Source organism: Molothrus ater, chromosome 6 (genome assembly GCF_012460135.2).
Source record: "Molothrus ater isolate BHLD 08-10-18 breed brown headed cowbird chromosome 6, BPBGC_Mater_1.1, whole genome shotgun sequence".
Classification (NCBI taxonomy): domain Eukaryota; kingdom Metazoa; phylum Chordata; class Aves; order Passeriformes; family Icteridae; genus Molothrus; species Molothrus ater.
In genome coordinates this window covers 17,789,521-17,801,798 of record NC_050483.2, presented here as the reverse complement: position 1 = coordinate 17,801,798, position 12,278 = coordinate 17,789,521, and the positions used below count along the sequence as shown (strand labels likewise).

At 46.3% G+C, this 12,278-nt stretch overlaps 1 protein-coding gene across 3 annotated transcripts in view; it reads left to right on the top strand.

Annotated features, from left to right (window-relative positions):
- Positions 1-11,116, top strand: part of CD151 (CD151 molecule (Raph blood group)) — a 31,765-nt gene extending 20,649 nt beyond the window's left edge. For 2 of the 3 annotated variants that reach the window (XM_036384172.1, XM_054515033.1), the window contains 6 exons: positions 3,586-3,660; positions 4,868-4,888; positions 6,172-6,276; positions 7,114-7,269; positions 8,145-8,231; positions 8,983-11,116. In XM_036384172.1, coding sequence (XP_036240065.1) covers positions 3,586-3,660; positions 4,868-4,888; positions 6,172-6,276; positions 7,114-7,269; positions 8,145-8,231; positions 8,983-9,042 — 504 coding nt within the window. In that variant the 3' untranslated portion in view covers positions 9,043-11,116. The remainder of the gene's footprint in view (positions 1-3,585; positions 3,661-4,867; positions 4,889-6,171; positions 6,277-7,113; positions 7,270-8,144; positions 8,232-8,982) is intronic. The other variant, XM_036384173.1, reaches the window with a different exon arrangement.
- The last annotated feature ends 1,162 nt before the right edge of the window (positions 11,117-12,278 follow it).

Genomic DNA, 12,278 nt, shown 5'->3' with positions numbered 1-12,278 from the left:
ATGCTTGTTCAGTGGGTTCCTGGTCTGTAGCAGTTGGTTTTGGCCTTGCTTCACTAACTCTCCATGCCAGAGAGATCTCTCTTTGTCTTTTTCCCTCACCAGAAGCTACATATGAAAATCCAGTGGAGTTTTCTTTGTTATTCTGCCATAGAAAATGAATAATTTTCTCTTGGGAATAAAAGCTCACTTTGTCTCCTTACACCATGCGTCCTTTTGGAGTGGCTGGTTGTGACAGACCTATTGTCTCTTCTTGCTCGTGCTCTGCTTTGGTTGCCCTGAGTAATCTGAGACAGGGCTGTGCTTGCCAGGGCTGGGTGAGCCTGGCTGGGGGCCTCTGCCAGCTCTGAGCTCAGACAGTAATCCTGACAGCTTCACAGTCAGCCCCGGGGCTGTGCCAGCCAGTCCCACTTTCCCTGTGTACCAGAGACCCATGTAAATATGGGAGGGAGCAGTAGAAGCAGCACAGAGCTGTGCTCTCCCCAGTGCTGCCTTGGTGCTTTTAAGAGTCGATTACTGACAGCTTTGGATGCTGTTTGTAAAATACGTATCTGGTTTTTAGTTTGTTTTTCTCTTGAAAAGTTGGGAAGATGTGATTTTTTTTTTCTGCCTCGTATATAATTTGAGTTTTATGAGCCCACTTCAAGGCTTTTCATAGTATTTCACTGCTCATCAGTGACAGCTGTGCTACTTTTTTGTCATTTCTTACTGGCCTTCCTTAACCATGTGCTGTGTTGAGGCTTAGGCAGTAGAGGAGGAGTTTCTCTGGCTCCATGAGCAGGCAAGGCAGTGGATCTGCAGCCTGGCCGGCTGTGATGCTGCAGTCCAGCTCTTTACAATGACACAGACCACTGTTATATCATACTTCAGTCAAAATGCAGCAGGAGTCCCAGGGAAAGACCTGTCAAATAGGAGACCTTGCTTGTAAAGGGAGAAGGTGACTTTCTTCAGGTCTTGCCCCTCACACTGCCTTTTCTAGTCAGCTATCTTGGACAGGGAGAAGGCAACTCACATGGATTAGGATTTCTGTTCCTGCTGCATTTCAGCCTGGAACCCTCCCACTGAAGTGAGGATGCTGATTTAGGAGTATCATTGCTATCTGTCTCTTTTTCAAGTAGTAGAAAGATGTCTCCAGATAATTATTTGGGTTGCAGGTGGGTTGAACCAATTTTTGTGTTATTCAGAGAAAACACACTTAACACTTGGTACCTCACTTGAAACTGGATGGAATTTGGGCTCTTTAGATCTTGAGGAGACACCCAATAGCCCTGACTCAGTCTTGGAACCAGAGCCAGGGTAAATTTTGCTTAGAGCCCACCCAGGTCCAGGCATGTGTTTGCTAGAGAGTTTCTGGTGATCACACATTTCTGACTTGGGAAACAAGTAGGGCATGTCCCTACAGTTCCATGCCAGAGCTGGCCTACTCCTCCCATAGCAGACCTCTAAGAAAGCCTTGCAGCCACAGCTGAAGAGCAGGGAGAGCTGCCCTGTGCTCTGTGTGTGTCCAGAGTGAGAGCTGCTGCTCCCCTATATCAGCATGATACTTAGAAGTGGCCCTGAGGGAAGGATGAGAGTAAGATAATGGTGGAGTGTATCAGCAGAGACAGGTTGGGTTCATGGGTGGTGGATGCACTAAGCTCCCTCACAAGGTTTTACTTGTGACTCAGATTTGTTAAGGTCTGCTGGATATGTGTTTGTTTCTATCCACTGTAAGCCAGCACAGTGAACAGAGAGCTCGTGGTGACATAACTTTAGCTCTACCTGAATGCATCTGACATTACACAGAGCAAGGAAAAATAAATAAGCTTTCCAGTCCATTGGTTGTTCTCAGCATCCTGCCCCTCCTTGGCAGAGAAATTATGTCAGGTCAGTAAAGGCATAACAAAGTCCCAACAAAAGAGAGCCAGCCATTGTGTCAAGGCCTGCCAATCCTTTCTTGCCCCTTTTCAACCTCCTGGGAGTGTTGGGAGCAGCCTTTAGCTATCCTGCACTCCAGTGTGTGACTCACTGCCCCGGGATGAATGGGTACCTTGTACAGGCTGCGGGGATGGTCGGGATGGCTTCGGGGGAGAGCCTGGGGCAGGGGAGTGAAAGGCCGAGATTGTGTGCTCAGATTAAAGCCTGGACTGCAGATAAAACCCAGCTGTCCTTCCTTTGCAGCTGCTGAAGCCCAGCAGGGGTGAAGGAGGAAGCCTGAGTGTTTGTGTCATTTTACTCCTGCAGAAGGGGCTGGGAAATACCTAGTGAAAAGAGTGCACAGTGGGGGTGTAACCCTTGTGCAGCAGAAGGCATCCTTGCTGTGTCCAGATCTTCACTGTCCTTTTTTGTGCAGGTTTGATGTCCAGTTACATTTGTAGGGAGCCATTTGCTTTGTCTCTTGGTAACTGACCTTTGTTAAGGTTGAGGATAAAACAGAAAACAGAGATATTTTGTTTGTTCTGTCCTGGGGAAGCCAGCTCTTACAGGAACCTAGCTTGAGGTCCTTGTTATGGCTAGAACTGGGGTCTCTTCAGCTTTATCTACAGGAAGATTAATTTAATAGCAGTCACAGAATAGTCTCATTGCTGAGCATGAGCAAGGCAGGGGCTGTTTGTCAGAAGAGGGGTTCTCCCTGAAAAGCTTGGACCTTGTCTTGGACCCTAAGCAGGAAGTGGATGCATCACCCTGGCTCTTCAGGCCAGCCTAGTCCTTTTAATCTACTGCACATATTCCTCATGGGTTTGGCTTTCTGACTTGTTTGTGAATAGAACAGGGCTCCCAAATAGTTTTCTGTACTGCCCATATGATTATTCTTGTGGTAAGCAGGACTTTTACCCTTTTCACTTCATTGCCACTAAGCCCTTTTAGGAAATAGTCGTGTTCTCCCACTAGCCTTCTGAGAGTTCTTCTCACTTTGCTTTTGAGATGCAGAGCTTTTCCATCTAGAGCCCAGTTCAGGAGCACATACAGTCTCAGTGCTGAGTGTGAATCAGTGCTGAGGTCCATCCACTTCTACAGTGCCCCTCAGCCTGTGGCTGAGCCCTGCAGAAGTCACTGGGAGCACAAATGATGCTTTATGCTTAGCTGCTATTCTGTTTATTTGGTGAAATGGACCCTCTGTGGTTTTATTGAGTCATCTTTATAACATATATTGTTCCTTAGTAACTTGGTGAAATGCCCTAAACAACGTCAAAACAAGTAAAAGTTTAAATTTTTTTTGTATTGATGTCAGAATCAGATACTTTCTATGATACTGAGTGTAGTCATTAGATTATCTATCTAGGTTTCTTTTGTACAGTGATCTTATCTTGGTTGCCTGCACTTTTCCATTATCTATATCCCTCTGGCACTGTGAGTTAATCTCACACTTGCTGCTGCTTGTCTTCAGTTATTCTGTGGTTTGGTGGTTTTTTATTAATCTGTAGGATTGTTCCTTTCCTCCCCTATTGAAGTCTTAATCCCAGCCCCTGCTTTTGAACACTGCTGCAGAAAAGCATCAGTGAGGACAGAGTAAGGCATTTTACCAGGTAAAGAAAAGCTGCCTCCTGGCATCTCCTTTCTAATGTCTTTATTCTCCTATTCTAATGTCTTTTTCCCATTATTTTACAGTACTTCATATTGTTGCTATGCATCTTTCTCCTGGAGATCATTGCAGGAATCCTGGCCTATATCTACTACCAGCAGGTGAGTGGGCATTAGTCCTTGGAGATTCAAATAAGGGAGAGAGAACAGCTTGTTATCATCCCATTTATCCAGCCAAAATTTGGCCTGGAAGCTTGGGACATAGGTCTGTTTGGGTTCACCTACTCACTCCCCTTCATGTATGGAAGACCTTGGATTATTTACTGGTTTTGACAGTGTGGTGGTCATTACTCCAAGGGGCTGCTCAGCCCTGCTGCTCAGCTCCTTCCCGTAGTGTACTTTGTGCCCTGTTTTTCTGCAGAGCCTTGTAGAGGACAGTTTTTGAGGCTGTGTAGATCTAGGAACTCTCCTTACAGCCTTCAAGGCATAGTGCAAACAACTGAAATCATGTTAGTGCCACTTCAGTGTGTTCAGGACACAGGAACAGTTCCTGCTGCATCCAGCAAAGGTAACGAATGGACCAGCTGGGAGGTCTTTTCAGGTCAAGAACTTTTTGAGAGCTTTACTTGAGCAGCACAGCTGAGGGGCAGGAGATACAGGACAGGCTCCCAACAGCTGCAGGTCTGGCTTGGCACTTCTTGCTGTTGCTGAGAGCAGAGCTTAATTCATCACTTTGCTTTCAAAGGGAGTTTAACCGCCAAGGCATAAACTGCCTGCAAAAGTTGCTCTCATGTCTGGAAATTGATAGGAAGTGGCAAATTAGGATTGTTATCAAATGGCTCTCTGAAAAGCAGCTGAACATCCCATCTTGTTGACTTCACTGCCAGGACTCCTTGCCATTCCATTTTCTTTTGGACCTTCTATGCTTTGCCTTGGATGGGCGCTGGTGGTTTGCAAGGAGCCAAAGAACTGTACTGACTCCTGCCAGGAGGGATCTGGGGTATGAATTTGCATATTTAACAGGAAAAGATCAATCCTGGCAGGCATGGCAGGAAGCCAGGATCTGTCCATCCATCTGTGCAAAGGCATGAGGTTCATATGTGACAATGGGTGAAGAGGAGCTGATCCCCAGGTTGAAATAAGGGACAGCATATTCAGAACTGTACCCTTGAGTGCCTTAGATCACTTGAGTGCATCTCCGATCAACAGCTGCACATCCCTTTGCCCTCTGGCTGATAAATCCTGCTTCTCTCTTGGTTGCAGGCTGCTTGCTCTGTTTGCCACTGTTTTTATTTCAGCCTTTGCTTTGGTGTCCAAGGCTTGCATGTGTGTGTCTAAACTGGTTCTTTATCTCTGTTCCATGCTGCAGTTCTTCCCCGTGAGCCCACAGGTAACTGCTTTTCTCCCAAGTAATAATTCTGCTAATGGACTCTCCTCTTTATTTGCCTCTGCCTTCCAGTTGCTGAACCTTTTCCTTTTTTTCTATTATGCTAAATCCTTTGCATTTCCATAGAGCTTCCCAGCCCAAGATATCAAAGCATTTTTCAAATATTAATGAATGATGCCTCATATCATCTCTGTGAGGTAGGTGTTGTCCCCATCTGACACCTGGGATTGGAGAAAGCAGTGTTTCAAAAGGAGAATAAACTCCAGACTGTATTTTGCACACTTCAGTATAACCAGATGTTTGACCTCTCATTTACTACTTACTCTGTAGAATAAAAGGTATATAAAGAGGTTGCTCAGCTGTTTATTCCATTGACCCCATCTAAAATGCATGTTGGCATTGTGTGTATTGGTTTATATAGGAAACTTGGGATTTCAAAGGTGTTGGACTAAAACAGTGTTGCTACATGAACCAGTATGGAAAAAAAAAAAAGAAAAAAAGAGATGCAACCAGGATAACAAAAAAAAAGGATGTGGCTCTTTGGCACTTCTTAGCTGTCACCAAAGGGTGAGAAGAATTCAGCTAGATTAAAAGAGTCTCCATGGGAATAAGTGTTTGAATCCAATCACTTGAACATGCCAGTGGTTTATGATTATGCTTTCAGAAATTCTGCTCTTGCAAAATCAGACTTTGTCTCTCTATTATCAAGAAAGGTCTTGCAGTGATTTTTGCAATCACACACTTAATTCCCTCCTGTGGCATCCTTTTTCAAGATGATACAAGAGCTGTTTGGTCTATGTGGCTTTAGTCCATCATGCCAAGGACTCTTGATTTCTTCTTGCTCCTGGACAGAGTGATTTGTATTTTTTACAAAAATAGAGTTTTTAGTATTTTTTTACAGGCTTTAGAGGGAGAAGACTGCACGTTGTCTCACAGGCATATTCATGTTTCAGCAGGCACACTTTTGTATTCCCTTTCACTGCAGGGATGTCTTGGCAATCTTGCACATTCAAGGTGAGAAGCCATGTGGGATTGTGTAACACAGGTTGAAGTTTGATCCCAAAGCACCTCCCTGCAGTTACTAAAACAGAGGTCTGATCTGTAATCATTTGGAAATAAGCCTGTCCAGTCCAGCCTTGGAGGACAATCTTGAAGGAAGCTGTAGCTTCCACTAGGTTCTCCATCCTCCTCTTGGGGCAAAAGCAATGGAATGTATGCAGGGCTTTGGGTTGTTCTGAGAAGTGAGTTTGCCTTGTGATTTGATCCCATTTGTCTCTTCCATTCAGCTGAGCCTGGAGCTGAAACAAAATCTGAAGAACACCATGACAGAGAAGTACCGGAGGGAGGGAGAAGAGAGTGTTACCAGTGCAGTGGACAAACTGCAGCAGGAGGTGGGTGGCTCTGGAGGCAAAGAGAATTAATGCAACTTCAGGGCTTAAAACCAAGCACACAAAAGGCATCTCTTGACGTCCAACCTGCAGGTATTTCTTCTGTGAGCTGAGTGTATGTTCTGATTCAAGACAAAATTGGGTGAAGTGCAAGGCCTGAGCCATGCAACTGGCAGAATTGCATGGTGTGATCACTGAATTGTATGACCAGTAGCACTGGGGAAATGATATCTGAACTGCTCCCAGTGAACTGGAGCTGCCAAGTCACTCTGACAGCTGCTTCTGCTTTCCCAGTTCAAAGCTTTGGAGAAATTGCTGACATTTTTCATTAAGCTTTTCAGCACCCCAGAGAGCGAGATGTAATGAAAGAAGAACTCTTCTGCCACTGTTGCTTGCTGTGCCTGGTGGTTCAGGTTAGGGTTGCCACAGTTCTGACAGGTTTTCCCACAGAAAAGGCCCTTGTGCATAGGCATTTTCAAAGCACAGGGACTGCTCTTCGCATAGTGCCATAGCAGGTGCATTTGTGATGGTAACTGGTAATTAAACTTATCCTGTTGCCATCATTAACACACAGTTATGAGCTGAGGCAGCTGCAGGTGCACTCTGGTTACAGTTCGTCCCAGCAGTAAACAAAAGTCACAGCTGCTGAAGGATGGATGAACTTGATATTTAAAGGGCCATTTGGGGAACTCTTAGCACAAAAGTCACTAATAATTATAAAAAACCTCCAAACCTATGAAATAACTAAAGGAGAGTGAAGCCCAGAGCTTGATGTGGGAGGCTGGAGGAGAAAAAGGTTGCAGTGCTTGCAGGCTCAGCCTTTGCTCTCTGTGTGTGCAGTTCAAGTGCTGTGGGAGCAACAACTACACGGACTGGGCAGACAGCCTGTGGATCAAATCTCCAGAGGCCAGTGGGAGGAAGGTCCCAGACAGCTGCTGTAAGACCATCACTGACCTGTGTGGCAGAAGAGACCATCCTTCCAACATCTACAAGGAGGTAAGAGCAGAAGGGCTTCAGAGCCACCTGCCACAAAGTGTGTAAAGGAGGTGGGCAGGGAGTGATGGTGTTGGGTTATTACTGCAAACTGTCAGTAGGCTTCAAGGTCAGTAACATTCCTTGGAATGTAGAATTCACTTCTTTAGCTGAGTGTTCAGCTCTGTAGACTGTTACTTAATAACTTAATATGTTGATATAGAGGAAAATAATTATTTTTGTACATCAATTAGGGGGGGAAGCAGGAGAGGTTGGTCGTTCTGATAAGTGATTTGGATGCAAGTCCTACATTTGGCACAGCTTCCTGTGGTTGGAATTATTCCATGAGGTGCAAATGGAGATACTTCTGGCCCTTGATTGACAGTTGCAAGGCAGAGTCAGACAGAGTCTGGCTTTCCCTTCCAAACTGTAATAAATAGCAGTGGGAAGAATTAGTCCTAAAAGGCTTGAGTTATGTTAGGGTTGTTGGTTCTGGATGCACTTAGCAGCATTTCCTTGGCCTTTTGGCCTCACGAGAATAAACATTCCCTCGAGGCAGGAGCTAGGCAGTGAGTGAGTGAACCTTTCTCCACATACCTGAGAGAAGAATGACACTCTGTGTGTGATGTGGTCAGTTCTTCTGCATTTCCCCTGCACTGCCAGCAGCCACCTTGGGTTTGTTCCTGAGCCAGCTGGTCCTGAGCAATACCAGGCATGATGCAGTTCACAGTTCACATCATCTGCTTAGCTTTTCCAGAGATATTGGGGAAGAGATGGCTCACAGACACCACTTTTTAAAGTGCTGCTTTCAAGGGTTGCAAACATTGGATTAAAATGAAGAAGTGGTTAAAATGAAGCTAATTTTCTGTGTCGTCCCCCCCCCCCCTTTTACCCTGCAGAGTGGTTGCATTACCAAGCTGGAAAACTTCATTCAAGAGCATCTGAAAATTATCGGGGCAGTGGGCATCAGCATTGCTTGTGTGCAGGTAAAAAGGGCTGAGGGTAGTTTTGGGGTGCTGGGAAGAAGTTGAAGGAACTCCTGAGCTGAGAGATGGAAATAAAGATGTTTTATTGCTCTTCCCTGCCTGGCAAGAAGTTGCCAGGTACTTCGGGGACCCGAGGATTCACCAGATCCAAAGCAAAAGCCTTTGTGCCAGTCTGGTGGATTCCCTGCAGGTGCCATATCCAGTAGGGCTGGGGAAGGAGTTGTTCTCCGGGGCTGTGGGAGGCCATGGCTCGGCAGCTCGAGGAAGCCCTCCTGTGGCTGTGTCCCATAACTGCCTGCCCTGCAGCAGGGATCCTCCCACCCGGGATCCTAAGGATTATCTCGAGTTATCCAGAATTTTTGCTGCAGCTGTGTCATGTTGAAGAACAGCCCTGTGGGTCTGATTTGCAAGAGGGTGACGATTGAAGATGTAGAATGTGAATGTCTTGCACTCTCATTTTAAGAGGGGATGGCAGAGGATATTCTTTTTTCATGATGCAGATGTGTTCCTCATCTTCCCCTTTGTTCTGGCAAGCAGCCAAATTACACCCCAGGAAGCTACTGGTGGTTAATTACAAGGATTAGCACAGATTGGTTTTTTTCCTGCTGCTTATTGCAAGCTGGAGTGTGTTATCCCCAGGCAGGAGCTGGCTGACACTCGTGTGGGTCTGAACTGTTAATTTGCAAGTTGCTGATTCCAGTGCATCCATTCTGTGGTTTTCATGTATTTCTTTCTTCCCTTTACACTGTAGATCTTTGGGATGATTTTCACCTGCTGCTTGTACAAGAGTTTAAAGTCAGAACCATATTAATAGCTGTGAGAGCTCTGTTGCTCCCCCTCTGCCACTTCCCTTAGCACCTGCCAAACCTGACCACTCTTCACCACCACCACCAAAGTGTCTGTAACTTGAGGACTTGGCTCTGCAATTGAATGAATGCCTTTAGAACCATGCACTGCCTTTTTCCCTCTGGGGAAAGTCACCCTCCTTGTTGTGTACAAGGCAGCCGGGAGTTCAGCGGCTCCTCTTCAGTGTCAAGAGCAAAAAAGCTGTGGATCTTCTGCTAGAAGCTTTAGCACAACAGTCCCTTGATATAACTACAAAGCAAGATTTATCCAAGACCATTTCCCTTGAGGCTTCTCCCAAGCCAACATGAAGCTATCAGGATGCTGTACAAGAATCATGGTTTGCTCTCCTGAGAAGTGGCTCACAGGCACAGACCATGAGGACAGTTGATGGTTCTGCACTGAGCTGGAGCCAGAGCTGAGTTTCTCATACATGGAAGATTTCTCTCTCTCTCCCTCCTCCCAAGTGTGCACCAATGTCCTAACACAGCTATTCTCCACCAGAGAGGATGCCTGCCTGCTTACTGGGGGCAGGAGCTACTTGCCCAGCTGACTGGGAGCACAGCTTGGTGCAACTGAAATCTAGGTGTGACACTCAAGTTGCCAAGATGCTGTGGGTGCCTTAGGATTTCTCAGCAATTCTTCCTTCTCTTCCTTGAAGCCTAGTCCAACACAGTGCCATTAGGAGCCACAAGAGGCCTTTTGCCTCCCAGCAGTTCTGGAGCAAAGATGGACTGCCTTTTTTGGGTCTAGTCTGTTTTATTGACTGGTTTCCAGCATGAATGAGGACTCATTTCCACCTCCCTATCCCCTTATGAGGTTTGGTGAAGAACTGGTCTTTTTGTGAGGCTGCTATATCTTGCTACCCTTTGGCCTGCTTAGTTAGTGGAAGTACCTTTTTCATCTGTTACATGTTGAGATGTTCCCTTGGTTTGATTTTTCTAACTAAAACCTCCAGGTTTACCTCCCTTGGCAGGAAATGGATATACACCAATGTTTTTCAGCTTCCAAATAGCTTGTTAATTAGCTGAGGGTTTTCTGGCTTTGTCTGGAAGCTCACTTTACTGGTTACTGCCAGGAAAGTCAGGAGAGTCAGTTCCAACCAGTTGCCCCAGTGTACTTGGTAAATTGGTAGTGCTGGGTTAGCTGTTTGCTGCTGAGGAATAGGTTTTAATTAAATATTGTCTCTGCACTGGGGTCCTGGATACACGCAGGACACAGACATTGCCATGGACTTGGTGCCAGCAGGATCATAGCCTGAATTCACAGGATCCTGTGTTCCTCTTGTCTTGTTCCCTCCTTCCTGGTATGCCTGTTACACTCATGAAGCAGCAGAAAGGGGAATTTGGTGTTTCTGAGCACTGAAGACAAGCTCAGACCTTCATAAATAAATTTCTTCCCTCCTCTGGCCTTTTAGCAGTGCTGGCTGAGCCCCTGGCAGCAGACAGCCAACATAAGCAGAATCATCCAGACCAGTAAAAGGGTCTTGCAGCATCGTGGGGGCTTTGGTTCACAGAGCAGAAATCGTGGACTGGCACTATAGGGCGACACTTAAAATTCAGGGCAGGTCAATCTGAAACTCCTCCATTATCAGTCCTATGAAATAATCCTCAACTAATTCAGAAAGAGAGGGGAGGAACTGAGGTGTATCCTTGGTTCCACAACAGTAAGAAAAGAGAGGAAAGAAATCTAAATTATTCTGTAATGATCTAAAGGAGAAATCTCTAAATTATTTCTTGTTTTATAGTAAAGTTTCTTAACAAGTATTGACTACTAATTAAGAGGAAAATATTGAGCATGTTGCTTGAAGCAATATTTCTGATTTCTTAAATATATCTTCATAGCTGCCTTTGCCCATTCCCTTCAAAGACATTGTACAGGGTTGGGAGAGGCCAGGAAGAATGAGACATAAACAGTAAGTTGGCTTGTATCCACTGAGTTGTTTTATACTTTTTCTCTGTGTAACAATATTCATTGCTTTTGGTTTTTTTAACCCAGTTTAAGTTGCTGGCCAATAGAAAAATAAAGCTTAAGACTCTGTACTGATTGTGTATGGCACAACTGAAGGGCTACCATGAGCCAGGTGAGTTCTCTGGCTTGCTCAGATCCTGCTGCTGAGGAGCCAACTCCTCGAGAAGATGAATGGAGGGACCAGGCAGGGAAAGAAGCTGGGGGGAGCCTGCTTCACATCCCTGCCCCTGCCAGCCTGGTTATGATGTGGTGTGGGGTGCTGCAGCTGAGAGCTCAGGGTGCAGAACCTCAGGGGTTGCTCAGGGTCACAGGGGTCATTGGAGTCCCTGGTAGGGGTTACTTGAGGGCATTTGAGGCTCTGATAATTGATGAAGGGGTCAAATGAGAACACAGGGCTTGATTATTATCAGCTCGGGCCTAATGAGAAGGCGCAGTTTGTGTAATGGATCAAAACCTGCCCTCCCTGCGGTCCAGGGGAGCCCAAGGCCTCAGGGTCACCCATCATTTGCCCTCTGTCCTGTCAGGGTACTGACAGGATTGGTTATTAGCTCTATTAATATTTAATATTAATTAGTATTTGTTTATTTTATTAGTGTTTATTATCATCTCCTGTAAGCATTATCATTTATAGTATTGCTATTAGCTATTAATACAATTATTAAAAATTCTACTGTTGGGATCTATTAAATTCTATTTACAATATTATGTTTTAGGATCCAGTTGTATAATCACCTATTGCAACCTAAAGCTATGATTATTTATTAGAATGAATAGCAGATTTATTGGTATTGATAGTTATTAGTGTATTACTAGCTGCCACAGGGGTATAAACGTGTCCTGTTGGGATCTCCATGATTTTGACCTGACCAGGGGCAGTTGAAGAAGCAGGAGCAGACCAGTGCCGTCTGCCACGGTGACCCTTGGGGACGCAGGGTTGGGACTGCCCGGTGCGGCCCGCCGAGCTCCGGCGCCGCCCGGTGCCCGGCCGAGTGCCGGCGGTGCGGCCCGCGCAGTGCGGGGCGCGGCCGCGCGGTGGCGCTGGGCACACGGCGGTGTCCCGGCCCGGGAGGGAGCGCAGGCAGCGAGCGGCGCCCCCGCCCCGGCAGCGGGCCCGGCCCTCGGGCTGCGGCAGCGCGCTGCTCCCACAGGACAGGCCGGCAGCCCCACCTGGCCCGTGCCCGGCCCTGAGCGGAGATTTCTGCCAAATGCACCCGCACGCGTGTTTGCCTTGCA